The following is a 21595-nucleotide window of genomic DNA, read 5'->3' on the forward strand; positions in this document are numbered from 1 at the left end:
ATCAACTGACTTGAGAAACATATTCTCCACTTAATATTTCTGAAAAATGAATGTTTTGAAAAACATAATTTTTCTTCAGAATTAAGCTGAGAAATGTATTCTTGAACTTCAGCAATTGAATAATCTATCTGCAAGTTTGAGGGAAATCCCTTTGCGTATGTTTCGAGGTTTATCTCCAGCCTCTTGCGCATGAGTACCCCACTTTGATATCAGGGTGACTTTAGTGAGTCATTTGATCAGTTCAATGAAGTCCAAAATACTGTGGGCTTAAGTCAGTTTAGTGATATGCTCTCTTAGGAAACTGACACGACTCCCTCGTCACATTTCACACCCTTTGATGTTTTCGTTCAGAGTTGTCAAGCGGTGACGCATGGCAAATGAACAAATGGATGAAGTTGGGGTAATCGATGTGGGTGAACTCAGTACTTCTGCCAGCCTAACAGATTTATGGAGACAGGCGATGGCATTGTTGGCTATCTGGCTGCCAGACTACTGATTGATTATAAAACGATTTATGAATTTGTTTTCGGCATATAAATTGGTTGACTACATGGATGAGGCCTGACTGAGCTAACTATTATTATAATTATACAATAGACGATCGAAATCTTAGCTGATGTTCGAAACATAAAGGCTATTCTCAGGGGGAACATTGATTAAAATATTTCCTTATCTCCAATCAACTTTATTTCGATAAATGCCAGCTCTTGGGACAAATGGTAATTTCTTAATCTTTAGGGACTCAACCTACGTCACAAACCCAAATGGGGAACCAGCCTTCTTATCTGGCAACATTTTCAAAACACATTTCAAGAGCCAGAACATAATATTTTGGAGAAACAAGATGAGCCTTAGAGGGGCTAAGTTACTCACCCGCTGAATCCGCGGCGTTTAGTGGACGATGAGAGTGCATCCGCCTTGCTGCGATTGCCTACAGAAAACCGAATAAAGTTGATTCAAAACGGGAAAATAAATATAAAAAAACGAATGACTTACCCTGATCCTGCATGTCGGACTTCTGAGAGCCGACTGCTCCGGCTGCGTTCGCTCCGGATCCGGAACCGTGTTTGTGTGAGCCCGGCGGCGGTTTGAGCACTGAGACAGGGACGAGTCCTTCCTGCACGGCGGCATCCTCGTGCTGAGGATTCAGGCGCACCAGGCAGAAGTCCGGCTCGCCGGCGGTGGGCGGCTCGATAATCTCCACCTGCTGTCCTTTGCTAACGCTCAGCTCGTTGCTGCCAGGACTGGCGATGTAGTCAGCCACCACCCAGGTGGCCTCCTGGTTGCCCAGCTGGAAAGGAAAGAAGAGGGAAAAGGTTCACTGATGAGTATCGGATGACGCTTTCAGTTCTCGGGCAGTTAACCCATTTCATACTGAGTATTTATTCAATTTATTAATTTAACTAAATTAAAGTGGCCATATCTTATAAATATTTATCTCTACTTTCAGTTAAAGCCTAGTAATAGACAAAACAGGCGATTCTTACAACGTTCTAATGATTAAAAGAGATTTTATGAGCCCTAATAGAGGCATAGCTGGGTGAGCAGGCTTTGTGTCTAAGGCGCCTTCAGCGGGTTAACATGCTCGGGTCGAGGTCGAGGCCTCAGAGCCTTATTGATTGACCGCCAGAACAAAGGCCGAGGACTGTGAGGGCTTCAAGGATCATCGGAAAAGCGAACGAACTAATTAGAAAGCCATTCGAGCTTAGCACACGTCCATTGTGCCACTGGAAACACAAGGAACCGGAAGGAGGAGCACTTCCGCCAGATTTGATTGGCGGCAAGCCACCGGGACAACCCACAAGAGACAGAGCATCCCCATCCCTATGAGCATTAATAATTCACAAGTTTATTAATTTACATGAGGCCTGGCCAGGGGTGTCGATGTGTGGGCGCCTATCAGCCTTTAAAATCCCAACAGGGCAGAGGGCTGCATGGGAAATTTGTGGTTAATCACCAATCGATGCCATTGGACTCTTCAGAGGATGCACAGAGCGAAATATTGAAGCAAAAAAAACTTAAAAACTAATTAGATTTTTTCACATTCCTTTAATAAACTTTAATCCAGTTTGCGGCGACAATTGGAAGACTGGAAGCACTGCTACGTCTTCTGGGCACGCGTGAGGCAGAAATATTTTAGCTCTTTATGAAATTCCCCGAGAGCTGGGGATCATATTTATTTCACATACAATATTTATGTGGGACACGCCATAAACTGGCTGAGGGAGCAGGCTGCATGGAAACACCTGTCAGGTGGGCCTGGGGCATGGGGCATGGGCCAAATGGCGAAATGATGTCGCCAAGGCAAACGGCAGTTGACGAGCGGGTGGTGGGTGGTTGGTGTTGGGAGATGGGTGTGTGGAAAGTGGGTAATGGCAAATGGGAAACAGGGGGCGGGGCTGGCGCTCATAAGCGCAATTAAATCAACTTCATCAGCGGACAGGAGCAAGAGCAGCGGCAGAGAGCTTAGTTTATTATGCTCGCCTCGCTGCCTTTAGCCTCTGTGAGAGAGACCTGTTCATTTTGTGCACTGAAAAAAATGTATAATCTGGAAATATCTCCTATCCCATCAAAAGGTATACATATTTAACTTTGTTGAGTATAGATAATCCTATATTGATATCTGAAAGATGATTTTCAATTACTAAGAAGGTCAAAATTAATTCCCAGTGTAGGGACACACACATCCACAGGACTCAGTTTCCTTTTAGGATCCCCAGCCAGGGCGCTGTGTTAATTAAGCAGCACTGACACGGAAACGTGCCGCGCTCCTGTGTGCGAGTATTAGTGGGGAGGCAGTGCATGTGTCTGTGTGCGGTAAGAGGCATTTGTTCTGCTGATGGTGTGCGTGTGCGCCTGTTTGTGTGTGTGTGTGTGCACGTTTCCGCTTGTAATGCAATTAGTTGAAAAGTTTCCGAGGAAAAGTTTGGAAAAGTTTTTCGACAACAGTTCTCGCAAGACGAGAGGCGCGGTTCTTCGGGGGCGTGGCGGCTGGTTGTCAAATTATTTTTTTTATTTATTTTTTATTCGAGGCTCTTAAATTGCCACTCAGCCCCAAGGAAAACTGTTTGGCGGCCAAAATGGGAAAACAAATCAGAGGAGCATGTTTTTAAGCTGACGTTAAGTATGTTGCTGTGCTTTGTGCTGCAGTCAAAAGTTCTCGCCCGACTGCTGCACACGCCGGTGGCGTATACGTAATGCGTATACGCAATATGATACTCATCGCAGCCAGCCATCATTATCAACATCGTCATCATCACAGTGGGCTGCAAATTGCAGCAGTCACGCACATTCACCCACACTCACAATCGCACTAATAAGCTGCCATCAGGCAGCATTTTCTCCCTCATTTTCCCCAGCCCGATGGGTGAGTGAGAGTGAAAACCCAGAAGGAAAAAGCAGCTGTCAGGAATCAGGAAAATCAACTGCAACAGAGAAGCTGTTTAATGCGAGCATTTGAAATCGGCTGAGAGCCTCAGCAGCCCTATTCCATCTCAATTTCCCCCGAAAATTAACTCGGCTTTCTTTTGCCGAGTTTTCCATTTCATTGTGGCTACAAATTAAGTTCATGTTCGCTTTTGTTTCGCCTTCTGACCGAGTCTTTCATTAAAATAATGAAAGGATATTCCAGGCGAAGGCAGAGGAAAAATCAAGCAAACGGAGAGGAAAATCGCACGAGTTTTTCCAGCTGCAAAATGCAATCAACGCTGCCTTGTTGGGTCTCGTCTTTGCCGTTTTGCCATCGCTTTTGCATAAAAATAATTAACATGGCTTACATTTTCTTTTGCGCATTTGCATATTTAATAGGCGAAGGGGCAAGGCTGCCAACTAAATTTAGAATTCCGTGTAAAGTAAGAACCGGGAAGGAACGATTTTAAAGCTATTGGGAGCCATAAATTGGCAGTCAGCCGCTAGCCTCATCTATTTTCCATAGGCAATTGAAAACTTTCCAGGCGGATTTGCATAGCTGAAAGGAGGAAAACAAACAGAAGAACGGAAGAACAAGCCTAGAATGCAGCCGAAACTGAGGGAAACTTTGCAGATGGAAGTCCTGGGAGAAAGTCCAAGGTCGAAATTCGTTGACAGTCCGGACACTTTGCAGTCGGCACTCGCATTTCGAGGGCAAAGTTTTCTCAGGGAACTTCCCTCTGCTCTGCCTGCTGATTACATGCTGATAACAATAATAGCTCAGCTCGGAAAACAGACTCTCAAAAAGGAAAGGCTCAGGAAAATGTGCGCCTCTTTTCCTTTCTTCTCGGTTGGGCAAATTGTAAAGCGATTTGCCGAAATGTTTACGTTATTATTGATGGGTTCCCTCGCTCGCTTCCCCGTCCCTCACCGCCCACAGCTTTTCCCTCCAAGGGGCGTTGGGGAAGGTGTCCCGACATTGGATGTAAGCTCATGTCTTTTTTTGCCTTTCAAGAGGCATCGTAAAAACGCAATTGCTGCGACGACGACCCAAAAAGCCATCAATTGTTAAGTCATTAAAAAATATGTTTAGGCAACAGGGGGCGGCTCGAAGGAAGGGCACATAAAAGCGAACGTCAGGGCTGTCAAGTGAAATTACAAACATCATTTAACTGATTGGGATAATGGCCCAGCAAGCTGCTCCATGCACTGAGGAATATAGTTCCCAAAATCCACTTTGGTTATCATCAAAACAACTTATATGTTTCGGATGAGGGAAAGTGTATTTGTTGGATAGCAGATTGGGATGTTTGCAAATTCCAAAGCCACCAAAAACGATAAGAACGAGCCAATCATAGCGTACAGCTGGAATAAAATCTTGCAATTGCGTTTTAAGAATAGTAAGGCCCTTCCCTGTTAAGGCATTCCAATCCAGAAATTCAGTCAATTAGAAGCCTTCGTCTGGAGTGGTTGCTCACATATAAAATGTTCAAGCCAAGGAAACTTATTTTGTTCGGATTTGTTAATCTTTTCCTGCTTAGCCTTGGCGAGGCAACTCAACTGGACAGGGTTGAAGAAAAGCTCAACGACATATATTCAAAACTAAGTAGAATCCAGTCATCTCTGGCCGCAAAACACGAGACTTCGGCATTTAGCATACCCCCAAAGTTCCAGAAGATTGGTTCTAGATATTTTTACGTTGAGAAAACCGAACGCCTGGATTGGGAATCCGCTGGAAGTACTTGTCGCCAAATGGGCGGCTACTTAGCTTCGTTCCAAAGCCAACAAGAGCTGGACGCTATTCGTTCGAAACTTGTAGAATCCGAAAACTATTGGCTTGGCATCAGGCGTGAGGGCTCCCTGGTGCATCAGTTTGTGTCCACCGCATCTGGACAGAAGGCCAAGTTTTTAAATTGGGACGCCGGACAACCCAGCCATACTTTTGAACACGTTTTCTTAAGAGGCGGGCAAATGACCACATGGGCACCTCGCGCATTGTGGCTTTTCATTTGCCAGGCAGACAACGATGTTTAGTTAAGAAATCAAGTTTGATCCTTAAAGTTGTTCCTTTTAACAGAAATGAAAAAATATAAACATTAAATTATTCCTTTCATCTTAACAAATTTGAGTTTTTCAAAGTGGATTCACCGTTTACAGCATTTACCAAACTCAGCTTTAAACTGAAAAATCAGTGAGATGCTTGCAAGGAGGCAGAAAAGGCCAGAAGGAGGACTTCCCCTTCGATCCATTTGATTCAAACTCAGATATTGAGTGGAAGAGAACAATTTTAGACAGATTTTGTATGCCGTTGCTGCTTTGCTGGAATTTGTTCGCCTAAATGGCCTCATGGGCGCCATAAATCACACAGATATGCCAGCGCATATACAAAAATATGGAAAGGGAGGCCCGCAGATATATATACATCTATATATATCTATATATTATATACATATATATACCAGCGAAACACATTTGTGTGAAAATAAATGTGTGTACTTATAGATAGCCGCAAACTGGCTGTGTGGTGCTGGGGTACATAAAACATAAACGTCTATTATTCAATTAACTCGCACAGTGGGTTCGCTGGCAGCCAGCAGGTGCAGCAGGGGTCAGAGGTCGTTCCCGGGGTCCCGACATCAATTACGTTGTGGCAAACACCCAGTCGACAAGATGGCAAACAACAGGAGCAGGAGCAGGAGCAGGAGCACAGAGGCGGAAGAGCAGCAGGGTACAGATAAAGAAAACACTCGTCATTTCGATATCCATATTACCTTACTGACCTTTCTGATTCGTAAGTACTTTTAGGCTTATTTGGAGTCTACCTTGATTAGTACTAAAATTGATCTCAGTGCAGCATATTAATAAGCATTTCTTTTCGTGTAGATCTCGCTCTGCGGTCTAGTAATTGTACGACAACATGTTAACACCGAAAGCAGCCACATTTCCCTCCCAATCCCATCCCCATCCACCCATCGGTAGGCCCATTGTCTGGCCCGCCTGCTAATGTGCCTCATGGGCTTTGGGTGGAGATGGAGGTGTGGCCTCCAAGTGGGTGTAAGTGCTGAATGAAAGTCATTTACAGCGCAAATCGAATAATATTCTAAATCAATTACGTGCAACTACGACATGATCGATAACGGAATCCAGCAGGGCAAAACTAAAACGTTCCTTGCTTAAAATGGGCTGTCTAAGAAATTAATTGATTTACTAAGTTTCACCTTAAGTTATGTTCGCTATTAACGCCTTCTTAATTGTTTTACAATCTACTTATTAATATCTTAATTACTTGAATGTAAGAAAGAGATAAGATATCAATAGTGACAGTTTCAAAACGAAAGGCCAAGCAGTCAGAGGACATTCAATGCCCGATGAAAGCAGCCATTAATGAAGCCTGGTAGGGGCAACCAGTATGCGGCCAGAGAATATTCCCTCCTTAAGGACAAATCATCCCGTTGTTCTGGATTCCGATGGACAGAACCAACATTTTGGTGCGAACAGCAGGCAAACAAAACCAAAAGCCAACAGCCAACTGCCGGAAGCCTCGGACTTCGAGGCTCAGCCTTGACCAGCCCAAATGCTGTTTGGGATTTTAAAAGAGTTGGCCCCATGTCAAGTTGGGTGTCCGGTTCCCCCAAGCCCACTGATCCCCTCTTAAGGCCCAGGGAGCAAGCGGCGGGGGAAAAGAGGACAAACTTTGGGGGGCAACAAGAGCCAGGACATCGGCAATTTGTGGCCGGCAGAGACTCGCTCATGTCCATTGGATTGGATTGCCAGCGGGAACTGTGGATGACAGATGGGACGTGCCACTCCCCCACTTTTCCTCCATGGGGAGCAATCGTGCGAGAGGCGGCTTTTGGTTTTAAAAAATACGATGTCTATCGGTGGGCGTGTCACAGCATTTGCCATTGATTTTATGGCCGAAATGCGAGGCGTTGGGTCAGAAGGAGAGCGAGGAAAAACCAGCCTAAGGCTTTCCATTCAGATGGTCATTCTGATGTGCAGCAGGCCTTATTGGGATTACGACCTACCACATCGGGACCTCAAATAAAAACGGAGAGCCTTCAAATCGATAAAATCCTTAGTTTTTCGTTAACAATAGTCGGATTTATGAAATTGATGGCATTCCGTTTTGTCATTCTTCATAAACAATGTTTTATTTAATTAAAATCAGTCCGCTTTTTTAGATTTGAAAGCCCTGAAAGTTTCCCTTGGCTTGCTAAAGTTATTACAGTTGGCTTGTTTTTCATTTATTCTTCATAATTTTCAGTCTGTGATGCGAACTTTGATTTCTCTTTAAATTTATGCACATCTGGGCACAAAATGGATACATTTGCCTTTTCAATTCGCTGAATCTGGGAGCTTGTTTGTTGTTTTACTTTCGGATCAGTATTGAGGGGATTTATGCATATTTTTGAACATTGATTTATTGGCACTTTTAATTCCCTGAATGCAAGAGTGTTTTGATTGGTATTAAATCTCTTTTTGTATAATTTAAGGTTTATTAGTTCGATCTACCAAATCTGTCTGTGCCATTCACAGCACTAAACCTCAGCAAATCACCTGGATAAGTATGTCCTTTAAGCGCTTTCCTTTGGCCCTTGTATTTGCTCTGTGCTCGCAATGTCAAGAATCATGTATCTTGCGGCTCTGCAGAAAACATCTCGAGTTCTGCTGTCATAGCACACTTCTGATGACAATTTAGTTACAAATTTGTTTGGCCTTCTGCCTTACAGCAGCTCCTCAGTGCTTTGTCTGCTGTTTTTCTCGGCTATTCGGCTATTCCTACTTTTTCAGCTGGCTTTGGCTTTCCATCGCAATTTGCATATCAGTGCTGCCATTGAGGAAACAACGACAAGGGCTCGAGGAGCTTCCTGGCTTTGTCTGTTTGCCATGTTCTTGAAGAGCGAAAGTAGTTGCTATCCGCAGGTAACTTTGTCCTCAAGTTCCCAGAATGATGAGATTTATTAAAATTGTTCTACATTTTCTGCACTTTGTTTGCCTGCATGTTGGTGCCTCCTCAGCTGCACGACTTTTCAACGGTTTGCTCAGCGTTCAACGTTTTCTCATCCGACTACGAAATGTATTTTCCATTGTTAGAGTGCCAGCATTTCTTGTGGCTCTTGCAAATAGGAAAAATAGAAAAATAGAGGAAGCCCAGCTGAAGGAGCGCTCGACGCTGTAAGCCAACTGCAGCTGACAACAGCAGCAGCAGTAACAGAAGCAGCATCATCATGAGACATATTTTCGTGTGGCAGCAAATTTCCTTTTCAACGCGCCAGCAGAGAAAATGTGAGGGGAAACTGCTTCTTACTTCGCTGCATGCGATTTATTTTGCGTGTGCGCTCGAAAGTATGCCATAACAAAATGCATAAAGCATACGCCCCGTGGAATGCCTGCTCCGCTACGAGCAGCAAGGAGCAAGGAAATGCCCCACTAAAGTTTACGCCTCGCACAAATTTGCTTGCAAAATATTCAACGAGCGCATAAATATTTTCGCGACACCAAATTAAAATCTTGCAGCTCCCTGCATGTACACTACAAAAAACAGTGGATGCCTACTGCAGATTTGGTTTTCTTAAGAGTAAAGTTAGTATACACTATGAAAATTTCCTCATTTATCTGATGACCTATTAATCTTGTTATGAATTTAAAGACAAGATAATTCTCCGTGAGAGAAACATTCCTCACTGCTCTTAAATGAACTCCCACGACAACAGGAAAACTTAAATGAAGCAGAAATTTATGAAAGGCCGACAGCACCAGCATCAGCATCAGCATCAAGTAAATTGAGCAGAAAGGGCAATGCGATTATGAGGAGACCAGGAAGCTGTCTGCCTCCCGGAGACATCACTCAAACCCCGAATATGACAAAGGAAGTCAGGGGAGCAAAAGAAATGGAGGCAGGGGCAAGGTCAGCTCACGACACAATGCAGCACAGGAAGCCTGGCGGGAAGGCGGAACAGACTGGGGAGTCAACGATGATGATAAGGCTTACGTGGCCTGATGAAGTGATAAATACATTATGTGATGTGGCAAAAAGGAAAGAACTAGTTACGGATTGGGCCAAGGGAAGCGGGGGCGGTAATTGAAGCAGTGACAATGGTGAGTAGCGAGCAAATAAATTAGCGCGCCACACTGCGTATGATTAATGGGCTTATTAAACGGCGTCGCTGCTGTCTGCTTGGGTCAACAACCAGTTTACAGGCAACGCGGCTCGACTCTTCCACAACTAATCAAAATAAATAGCATGGCATACAAGAAAGTCAAAGACCCTTGGCCACCAAGGCTGTAAATAGGAAAGGGAGAGTGGAAAGCTTTAGATGAAAGGAGAGATTCTCGCTGGCCATATTTAGACAAGATTCAGGGTTATTGCCTAAACCATAGCCGACATCTATTTAGAACAACTTCTATGGATAACCTATTACCTATTTATTTTAGAGTTAAGTTTAGTTGTTTGTTTATAATCTCAACCATAGACCAGCACTTAGTACATAAATCAGATTCCAAACTGAAGTCATTGTGATTTATCATTAGATGCAAGGCTTTGGAAACATTCTAGCCAATATTTATTGGACTGCAGACCAAATACTAAACTTTTTTAAGCTTCCTTTAAGTATGATATACATCACTATCAATTGAAATTCAAATTTCAAAGCAAGATATTTTCCTCAGTGGTTTTCCCATAAGGAGAAGCTACATTAATCGCAGGTCCAGTCACGGCGCACTTATCGAACCGCATTCAGTGAGTAAAACTGTTGCATGATTTGTAGGGGGAGGATGGGGCAGCAAAGCCAAGGATATCACGACTACAAGGAAGTCCAAGCCGCAAGCTGGTGACCTTTGCACTTTGCGCCGCCGGAGAAGGCGGGGTGGCAAACTTTTGCCGCAGCTAAATAAAAGATAAGCTGGGCAAGTTTCCGATAAGGTCAAGGCAATCGCTGCCATGTTTAGCATTAATATTTGATGGCCTGTCAATCCGAGCGTGGCATCAATCGACCCTTATCAGAGGAGGCGACGGCGAGGCATTGCGGGAAACTACGGTTCTTAAGAGAAATGATTTCTTGAAATCACAAAGAAAGTTTTGATCAAAGTCTTAAGATGTTGGAATAGCAAACAAGTTTTAAGGCAATGTTATTAGGGAGGACCTTAAGTCCTTCTTTTGATTTTAAAGAAAGCGTCACTATGGCCACTATAGTCACACTCGTGTCTCACTTGTGCTGATTCATTACACCTGCAATCTAAGTAAGTTTCCTACAATTACTGATAATACCTTGAGTCCACTGCTGCTGGGCTGTCGAAAGAATCGGAAGGAGCTGGGAGTATCGATGGTATGTTGTCGGGCCAAAACTCCGTGACCCGTGACGCTGGACTGCCGGAACCAGGGCAGTGAGATCTTGCGGCGACTCTTTCGCTGGACTGGAGCAGGATTTGGGGCGGAATTGGCAGAAGATGTGGACACAGCGGGAAAGGTGAACGGCGACTGCTCCTGCTGACTGTGGCCATTCTTGCCGGCTGTTCCGGTTCCGGTTCCTGCCGGCGGTGGGGAGGTGGAGTCGTCCTCCTGCAGGGTGCAGAGTGGAGTATTTTGAGCAGAGTCCGCAATGGACGGCGACGGAGAGGGATCTCCCACGGCGATGGGGGCGCTCATGGGCAGCGGAGTGTTCGGCAAGGAGACGTACCCCTTGGTCGGCGTATCCTCGCTGTACTTGAGCCGCTCCAGCGAGCTCTTCTTCCCGCCTCCGCCAATGCCATCGGCGGAGTCGACGCTGTTCATCCGCTCATTGAGAAACTTCTTGACACTCTTCATGATTCCTTCGTTCCTTTGTCTCCTCTTTCCTCTTTCTGCTTTCCTTTTTGCCTTTGTGTTTCTATCCAATCACTCTCATCTTTCGGTTAAATCACAGTCCAAAAAAAAGGGGGCGGTGGGCTCTTTTATTTTTAAAACAAATTCGGGGCTTACCAGCAGCCAGCCGCAAATCGATAAAGTTCTCCGACTCCTAGGCCAAAATGTTTTATTTTTATTTACCAGCGAGTGTGTGTGTGTGTATGAGAGAGAGGCTGCCTGATTGGATTTTACATCCTGCAGGATGTTCGCACACCAACACACCAACACACACACATTCGCACTCGCACTGTGTATCTATCTATATGGATTTCACTTATGGCGGTGACAGTTTCGCTGCGGTCTCGGTTTTCGCTGTCTTTGACTTTCAATTAGCGCAACGCGGCGTATGATCAATTTTAAGCTGGCAGACTGCATTTAGCATTTTAATGAATAGCACAGCCTGTGCTGCGTTTAATTATGACTTTAATTTGATTGAATGTTGTAATACAAACGGATTAAAACCGTTCTTAGTTGAGCAAACAAAGGAGGCACAGGAGAAAAAGTGATTGGAAATCATTATTTGCAAATGAAAATTAATAATTAAGAGAACTAAAATTGATTTTGATTGAGGTTATAACATTGAACTCTTTGTGCTTCCTTGTTTGTTTTCATTGCTAATGAGTTTTCATTTTGTTTGGCTTTGATTTTTATGCACTATTTTTTACACTCAACGGTCGTGAATTGTAAGTTTAATTGGTGTGATTGTTGTTTTTTGGCCAGTGAGCAAAGTGAATCGAGTAAATTAAAGACATTGGCCTTGTGTTGTCAGCATCATTCCACCGCCACTTTTCTCCCGCTTCTGTTTTGATTTCGTTTAGTTATACGGCCAAATATATTTTATTTATTTTATTTGCATAGATAAAAAGCTGGCCACCGCCAAACGGCCCAGAATTTATCTTGAGTTCTCTCAGCGCACGTTTGTTTACCCCGAACTATGTCCGTATATAAGCCTATATCTGTGCACATGGGTTTGTTATTTTTACACATTTCTGTTTGTTGCTCGACGGTCGTTGCCAGGCATTTAGCGCGTGTTTCCGAAAAGAATCCCGAGACTCTGAAGATGTGGCAGGTGCGCCATAGCCACTGCCACTTCGCCCGGTCCACCGATCTCCGAGTCGCGGCCGAGCAATTATGACTGGGTTTTTCTCTGATTCTGTTTGCTTTTCTCGCTATTTCGCCCTCTCAGTCCTTACCTACACAATAGTTCGGGGGAAAACAATTTGCGAAAAGCGATGCCAAGCAAAGAGCAGGGAAGTACCTCGAGTGAATCAGAAAGACTCTTTCCAGCTGAAAATTATTTAATTGCAGCTTCCAAGGCCTAAGATGATTATCTCTTACAAGATTTAAAAACACTAAGCCCGTTGATTTTAAATTAATACTTTTAGGTCATGAAAATTCTCCTGTCTAGCGTAAATATTTCCAGCTGAGTCCTCGATAGGAATTTCCCTTACAGCTCAATAGCCAAATACTTTGATTTGCTTAACTTATTGAGATATTTTTATTGGTTTAGCAATGGAACATTAAGCAGCCAAGGTAAGGGTATTTACAGATGCTCGGCATGAGCTGCCCGTGAAAATTTGCATACATTCGAGGAAAATTGAGGGTTTTGGAACAGCTGCTGTTGCCGGCTAAGTGGCATTCCCATCACTTTGGCCAGATGCTGCTGGTTTGGTTTCTGCTCTTTAAGCAACATTAAAAACTTTGCTACTTTGTGTGTGTGTGTGTACTTACACCCTCTGTAAGGACTCGTTGACATTTTGTGGCGTTGACAAAATGCCAGAAATATTTTCCATCTTCCTCCGTTGGCTTCTCCGTTTCCCTAATACTTTCATTTCATTCACTCAAAAAGCCAACCTAATTCAATTTTTGCAAATGAATGCACACAGTGGCGAGAATGGAGGAGCCAGGGAGTGTTGTTAGAGCAGCGCTTAGATTTCAAACTAAATTAATTTAATCTCTTGCCAACTTAAAGTAAGCTTGGTAACTTTTGCTCGCTCCCTTGATGGTTGGAAAACCTAAGGGGAAACCCCCTTTTGGCAACAAGTAACTTAACAATATATCTATGTAATATACTATATTCCGTTTGGAATAGAATTTCTAATTTAAATTCTATCATCTCCATAAGAACCTTTAAGATTAAGAAACACAAAACTGAAAGAACTTCCTGCCAGGCTTAGAACAAGCTTTGAAACTTTTCACACGAGATCAAAATAAAAGTGGGAGTCTCCCCAAGTAGAAAAAGGCATCCAATTGCAGTTTGGAAAATGTTTTTCCCTTGTTCGGCTTTGTTGGGTTAACTAAGCGGTTTTGACCGACCACAGTTGCTAATGTTTGTGCTGTTCGTATGCTGTTTTAATTGCTTCCGTCTGCAAATTGGATTAGATTAGGCCAAACTGGCCTTTGGCCAAGGGTTGGGTCCATTATGGAAATGGTGAAGTGGTCAGCTGGCCAAAGGGGGCCCAGAACCAACAAGGAGCAGCAGTGACAACTGATGGATACATCGGAAGGGGCACAAGGCTGGCCAATGCACTCGCCCCCCCATGTCCGCTGTCCGCTGTCCGCTATCCAGCCAACTGGCACTCAAATTAAATTGCAATGCATCGACTCGATAATTGTAATGACCAAAACATGTCGTGTCTACATCAGCCGTAACTGAAAAAATACAAAATAAAAGCCACCACACACAGGGAGAAGCCGCATTAGCCAAACAACGGAACCGCAACCCTATCGCGTTGAAATAAATATTAAAATGCAATAGATAAGCGGGAAATTAATGGCCCCGACTCGGGTGAGTCGGCTGCTAGAAGAACAAAGCTCCTGGTGGCGTTAGCCATCAGATACCCTTCATGAGAAACGCCACAAGATGTGGCTGGGGAATTGGGATGGAAATAGAAACCCATATCCATCTAGATATCATCTTTATGAAAACAAGTGAGACAAAGATGTGTTTAAAGAACATCAAAGGGGTCAGTAACACAGTTTATCTAAAGGAGCTAGACTATCAACAAAATACTTCAAATGTGACTGTAAGATGTGAATCATTTCAAGAATAACTAAACAAAATATATATTTATCTTAGAACCTATGACTCTTTCATCGAAAACCACAGCTTTATTACACATTCAAAATGAAACCAAATCTTAAAGCTTGTGTTCAAACTCCTAATGCTATGGGGTGATGACCAGAATTCCCACTGAAAATGTATCTCGAGCTGCGATCACTTTGCAGTTGACAGCAGTTCTCGGGGGGTCTGAGTTTCTGGGGGCAACGAAACGTCTAAACGGGAGGGGAATGTAACTGCTACTCAAGTGACTAAAGGCGTGAAAAAGGTCAAAGGCAGCAGCGGCGGAAAACTGGGTGGTAGGGTGGTATTTTCGCCCGCGGCTGCTGCAGACATTTTCATCCTCAGCTCACTTTTTCTTTTTGCCCTCGCAAAAATGCTAAAAAGGGTTCTCATTCTGGGCTTGTGTAGTTTTTGGCAGCAGAAACAGCTTTTTATCATATTTATTTGCATTACTCGGATTGTTGTTTCACTTTTTTGTTTCTAGTTATTTATATAAGCCAGGTCTTTGTTTACAGCATTTTTCGGGACAGTTTAGGCCTCAACGAGAGGCTGACATTTATGTAATCTTCTTTTTTAAGCATTGTTTAATTTTTTGGGGCATTTGCGGTATTATTGCTTGTTGTTTAGCGCGAGCAGCTGACTTTCCTTTACTTTTGAAGGGGAGATTGTGGCGGAGTCTTTATCTTTGTGCGCTGCTATCATTGTTGTTCTTATCACTGTGATTATGGTTAATTTTCAATCACTTGACACGGTAAGTGGGTCTTCATACTATTTATGGATGTTGGCTGAGTGAATGCGTTTTTGCTCCTCTAATGTCGGTTCACTCGAAGAAGAGGAGAATCTTAGTGCAGTTTCAGAGTTTCGGAGAAGAAGAGATTGCTGGTGCTGCTGCGATTGGCGTTTTTGGCCGGGAAGCGCGCATCTGCAGGCAGCAGGCGATGGAAAATCCGAGAGGAAAACTTAGGAAAACCGAGTGACCCGGCGGTGAGCGAACGAACCTCTTGGCTGAAACTCTGCGGAGCAACTGGAGCAGCTGCCCCACACGAATCCACGAATCCACGAATCTACGAATCCAACGAATCCGCATATAAATCCACGAGCTCACGCAGCGACGAACGCACCGAAAACATTCGCAATGGCAATTGCCTTAACCCACTACCCTCAAGGGGGGTTCAAATTGGCAAAAAACTAAAAGCTTTTCATGGAAACTGGGAGAGTGCTTCTGCCCAGAGCTTTCACTCTCTCTCTCTCTCTCTCTCTGGTTGTTATTGTTGGGGTCTTTGAGTTTTCAGATGGGCGGGAATTTCGTTTTTAATAATTATTTTTATTATTTTTTTAATGTTAAAGATAAAAACTATGACCACAGAAGAATATTATGATTACTTGTGAGCAACTTTAATAGCTCCGTTTATTCATAAACTGTGAGTCAATCTGATTAGTTTATGAAAAATACTTATTAACCAAGATAAATTCAGTAAAGAACCTAAAATAGATGTAGGAAACTTCAAAGGAATGTATTATTCCTCACATTACTGTATTATAATATGATATTACGATAAGAAAGGACTTTTTATCCCGCTTTTTGATATCATATGACAAGCAATAAAATATAATTAAGAAGAAATAAACACCGAAAATAGTGGCTGGGTGTTAAAAATATCCTGGAGGCATACAAAACTAGCACAAAGCGAACCCCTTAACCTCTGTAACCTCCCGCACATAAGACAAACGGTTATGTGGGTCGTAAAACCTCTCGAAATCTGCGCTCCTTAGCTTTAGTAGCGAAATCTGGTCGGGAATGCCGAAAATGGAGAAAACGCTGCCCGTTGACAGTTGGAAGACGTCGCCGGCAGACAGACCTAACTATAAAGAAGTGTCACATAAAATTTACATTAAGCAAATGTAACGAAACAGCGCTAAAAGCAGTCATATATAATCCAGCACACACTCGACCTACAAGATAGAGCCTGCTCCTGGCTACTGGGTACTGGGTACTGTGATCTGGGTACTCTGAACTGACGACAGCCAGCGGTCTCGAAGAGTTCCACGCACCAGCGAGGAAAATCTCATTAAGCCCTGCTATGAATTTTAAACATGTTGCAGGACCTCGTACCGAACGTATCCGAGTCCTGGCGAGTGGGAAAACTAGTTCAGCTGGCCAATAGCAGCAGAATCCCCGTTTCTGGAGAGAGATGGAAGTGCTGGATGGGGATGAGGGGGCAAGCTGTTTCCATGTGAGGTAGGACCACTGAGAAAGTTCTTGCGGGAGCTTAAAGCTACCTCGAAAATAGGGGGAAAACTCGCTGAGCAGAACATCTTAACCATAATAATGGGTTCACTGCCATATATTTCCTATAAAATGTTACAACGGTCTTATGATTTTGCCACTTAATATAGTTAGAATCATAATTGATAAAGTCAAACAGTGAAGTAATCAGAAAAACCAGTAAAGACTTACCTTATTATCACTATCTGTGGTATTACCCGATCCAAAACTAGCCAGAGAACAGCGATCATGGTCGTTCTCCGTTAGCTGTTCATCCAGATCCCGCGAAGATCGTTGCGAGGAGCCCGAGTGTTTGGCTGGGGACTTGGGCAGGGTCAATGAGGTGCCCGAGAAGCACGTCTCCTGCATCACTTCACGCAGTTTCTTCACCCAAATCTAAAAGTATAAAACGATAGTAAATGGAGTCTAAAGAAATCAGCAAACGACTCACCTGTTTTGTTTCCAAGCTCGTCGCCTTCAAAACAATCCTGCAATCCGAGAGCATGGGGGAACGTCCCGTCCACACGGCGAACTTGGTCTCATCGCCTTCGATGTGCTCCGTGATGCCCATGTCGGTGGTCATGAGCTTGCTCTTGAACTGGTACTTGACTACGCTGGACTCCTTGACCTCCTTGGCAAACAGCAGATACAATTCAAACAAGAAAACTCGCCGCTCTCTGCCCTTTCGAATGATCTGCTTGGTGTCCCAGGCCTGGAAGGCGTCCTGCAGCACAACTTCACCCAGTTTGTCTACCGAGACATCACAGTTTTCCAGCAGCGATAGATGCATGGCATCATTGGCTTTCTTGGGAACATTAAGCATCACCTCGAGACCCTCCTTGATTTCGCCGTGGCTCTCCTCGCAGCACGAAAGGAGATCCTTAAGTAACAGCTGGTATTTGGTGATCCTCTGCACGGGCTTGATGAGATACGCGGGCAGTGGATGATCCACCTCCAGGCGCCGTTGCAGCTCCTCAAAGAAGCTGCCCCCGTGCTGGACTAGCAGATTATTCGATGTGGGCTTGTTCTTGCAGTAATGCACATACATGTCGAACTTGGAGGCCCATGTTACGAAGCAATGGCCCACGTCCTCGGGCATTGTTTCGTATTTCTCCAGTTCCCGCAGGAAAATCTTCTGATGGAAGTGGTGTATCTCCCTGATGTTGCCGAATATCACATCTTCCTGGCCAATGAGTGCAGGGGGTACATTTCTTCCACCTCTGAATTCCTCCAGAAAACACTTGATGCAGGTGGCCAGATCATTAACATACGCTCGCTCTGTCTGCATAAGTTCTGCCATGATGAACTCTTTCCTCCTCGCCGACTTGCGCTTCTCCTCGTTTATCTCCTTGTTCTCCTTATTGCTGCTGTTTAGCTTAGCTTCCAGCGTGGGGTCCGAATGACGATCGATACTGCTCACCCCGGAGGAGGAGCATATCGAACTATTTCCATCGGATCCCAAAAGTAACTGCTCCTGGGACATGCCCAGTGATTTCTCCAGCTGCTCGCAGTAGCTGTCCATGCGGTTGCTGAAGTCCTTGTACCGCTGATCCACCGAGGCCACCCATTGCTTGATGTCGCTGGCATGTGCGTGGCCCTTCTCCACCAAACTATCAGCTAGTTGAATCAGAAGCTTAACCCTCTCACGCGTCTCCTTTGCAGTGCTGCGGAATTCATTGTGCTCTTTTAGCAGTCCCTCCGTTTCCTCTTTGCTTATGCCCACCAAGTTCGATCTTGACGAAAGGTATGCTTCTCCGGTGTTGTGAATCCATTCAATCGCCTGTTTGGCGCTTCTCTCAAAGAGAACAAACTGCTGACACTGATCCAGCGATTTCTTACGCAGCGTCCAGTAGTCCAGGACTTGATTTTCCTGAGTCAGAAGCTTGTCTAGTTTGCTCTTCACGTGGGCTTCACAGTTGCCTTTATACTGATAACACTGCTGCGACCTGTTGGCATACTTTAGGAAAGTCTCTGCGGTGCGACGCGCCAATGTGCAGGCCTTCAGGAAGGCTTCCTTTTGCTCCTGATGCTTCGAGATCAGCTGGACAATCAGGGCTTTATCGCTGCCCCCGTTTCCGCCACACCAGTCATCCTCCCGCTTGTACTCCCGCTCTAGGCTGTCCAAAACCGAGCACACCTGCTCGGCCGTTTTGTAGAAGTTTATTGAGGCGGTCACCAGCTTGTGCCGCTCCTCCGCGTAGGTCACCAGTTGCTGCCATTTCTTCGTCACATCGTCGCTGATTTCCCTGATGGACTGTGGGTCGTAGTGGTTGGCATTAATCAGGGCATCCGCTCGGTACTTCACCTGCACCGCCGAAGTGTGTGTCTTCTCGATGGCAATCTGCAGGAGAAAAGGTATCAGTAATCGTAGAACATAATAGTATTTGTATAATTTCTAACCTGGAACTGCTCGTGACCCTTGCGCAGCTGCTCGGCCTCCTGCAAACTGTTGGGCGTAACGAAGCTCGCGACAAGCATGGCCTCTCCATTGCGAATCCACGAGATCACCTGGTTGGCATCGTTCTGGAATTGACACAGCTGCACCGCTTGCTCGAGTTTGGCCCGCTTAGCCTCGGACATTTCCTCCAGATCGATCTCCCGTTCCCGCAAAAAGTCTAGCAAATATTCAATCCTAGCCTGAGCCGTGTGCGTGGCATCCGCCATGGAAATGAAGCCAGCGTTCTCGAAGAGCTGCAGCATGTCCTGTCCCTGCTGCAGGACCTCGTAAGTGGCGTTCTGTATGTCCGTCACCGATTCGTTGTGCATTCGAATGAGCTGTTCGGCCTTTTGGTAGTCCCTGGAAAGGTCGGCATGCTGGAGCTCCTCAGACCAGATTCCCAGTTGTGAGGACAGCTCCATGGCATCCCGCTCAAAGTAGCGCAAACGCAGGATGAGATCGGCGCGGAACTTTCGAGCTGACCAGAGCTCCTCCAGCTCCAGTTTCTGTTTGCTTAACTTCTCGAGAGTGGCCTCCAGAGCGGCAATGGAACCCGTATTGTCGGCATACTCCAGGGATCGCATCTCCTGCAGCAGAGCTTCACCCTGGGCTATGGTAGTAAGGCAAACATTTACGGAGCTCTCCTGCTGATCCCTCTGGTATTGCTGCAATATGCGTTCTATGCCCTCGAGGTTCTCCTGCGAGAGACGCGTTTCATCCGTGCTCACGTCCGTTCGAAGTTTATCTATCCAGGCGGTCACATCCTTCTCGTGAGTGTAGAATATTACAGCCATCTCCAAGCGGCGTCTCCTTTGCTCCACTCTCTCCGCAAAGCTGCCCACCTGGAGTTCCAGTTCCCTGGCCACAGAATATATCTCATTGGGATCGGCTTCGCCACTTCTAGCCAATTCATCGGCAGCGGCCAGGAGTTTCTGGGCATTACTGTAGGTGTTCTGGGCCACGTTCTCAAAGTTATCGTGCGAGGTCTGATAGACTCTGGCTTTGTGGAAGTTCCTGCCAATACCAGTGTTTTTCCTAAGGAAAACTTCGCCATGGTTCTTAAGCCAATCCAGGACCTGCTTCACATCTTCTTGGAAGAGTCTTAGAGCTAGGGTCTGATGTAATCGTAGCCTTTCCTGATGCCACTTTGCTTCCAGAGTGCGATGGTGTCCCAGGATCTGGTGTATCACAGCCAGCACATGACTGGCGCCCTCGCTGTAGTCCGCTGCTGGGTTCTGTCGCTCATACTTGTTGAAACTGCCGCCGTTGCTGTTCTTTCTATGATCCGGAACACCAGGAGGCGGAGGTTGATTGCACACCTGCACCAAATGATCCAACTGATACAGCAGCTTCTTGCTGGTGGAGTGGACTTCCGTGTAAGCCTGGCACATGGCTTCGTACAAGGATTGGTGTGTGCGGATGGCCGTTTCCAAGCTCTGAATGTCCGAGGGCAGAGGTTGGGAGGCTTGGCAAGCGGCTGCCCAGCTGGCCACACTGTTGCAGTACTGTTCGGCCTTGTGGTGGAACAGAACACTCAGTTGCAGAACAGCAGTTCTCTCATCCAGGCCCGCCGCGAAGTCCTTCCAGGTTCTGTCCAAACGCTGAGCCAACGTTTTAATATGCTGGGCAGCATAATGCTGACTCTCGATCAACCGGGATGCCACGGCCAAAATCCGATCTATATTCACGGAGACATTCATGGAGGCCACGGCGAACTTTTGGTGCTCATCCTGGAGGGACTTGGCCACTGAGTAGTTGTGTCCAATCTCCACATAGCTCATCTGAAACACATCGCGGTTGTGCAGGATCCAGTCGAACATCTTCTCGCAGTCCTGCTCGAACAGGCGCCACTGGAAGCACTGGTCTAGTTTCACCTTCTTGTGCTGCCACAGCATCAGCAGCTTCTCTTGCCCCGTGTGGATGAGGTCGATCTGCCGCAGGGCTTTGTTCACTGCGGCCGTCATGTCCGGATTGCCGCTCACTGAACGAGATTGCTGCGAGGGCTGAGATTGCTGTCCGGCGGAGGAAGTGCCCGAGTCCATATCCGAACCCCCGGAGTTGGAGGGCGGCTAAAAATGAAAGCGGTTAAAAATCTGTTTCAGAAGCTGAACAAAATTAAAGAAATTCGCAATAAACGCATCAAAATGCCACCAGTTTCATATTATTTAATACTGTAACATATTTTTGGCAACACCCATCTTATTTTTTGAAAGGAAAAAGTTATGTAAGCATTTTTGATACAAAATGTATCACTTAACCCATTGTTATGCAATTTACGTGTGAATAACGAATTTGGATTGATTTTTACGAGTCTAAATAAAGTGGGCGTTTTTAAATAGGCAGAAATAAATTTAAGTCTCAGACAAAACAAATTATTTCCATAAACCTTAGTTGGATATATTTGGATTTCAGTTGGCTAAAGTAAGAGGTATATAGAGGCTATTGACTTTACGTTCAGTTTATATATATTTGTTTATATATAAGTAATATTTACGGAAGAAACACCAAAGAAGTAGGACTGGGATATCAACAGGC

General features: G+C 45.1%; 1 protein-coding gene across 2 annotated transcripts in view; it reads right to left on the minus strand.

Moving 5' to 3' along the window:
• Positions 1–21595, minus strand: part of LOC108104683 (kalirin) — a 41160-nt gene that overhangs the window by 11364 nt on the left and 8201 nt on the right. Inside the window, exons 4-8 of one of the 2 annotated variants that reach the window (XM_017210884.1) lie at positions 19024–21129; positions 17075–18964; positions 16816–17019; positions 997–1291; positions 874–931 (exon numbers count right to left, since the gene is read on the minus strand). In XM_017210884.1, the coding sequence (XP_017066373.1) occupies positions 874–931; positions 997–1291; positions 16816–17019; positions 17075–18964; positions 19024–21129 (4553 nt within the window). Of the gene's footprint in view, positions 1–873; positions 932–996; positions 1292–10678; positions 11410–16815; positions 17020–17074; positions 18965–19023; positions 21130–21595 lie in introns of those variants that run through there. The other variant, XM_017210885.2, reaches the window with a different exon arrangement.

This window comes from Drosophila eugracilis, unplaced genomic scaffold (genome assembly GCF_018153835.1).
Source record: "Drosophila eugracilis isolate 14026-0451.02 unplaced genomic scaffold, ASM1815383v1 contig_2088, whole genome shotgun sequence".
In the NCBI taxonomy this organism is placed as follows: domain Eukaryota; kingdom Metazoa; phylum Arthropoda; class Insecta; order Diptera; family Drosophilidae; genus Drosophila; species Drosophila eugracilis.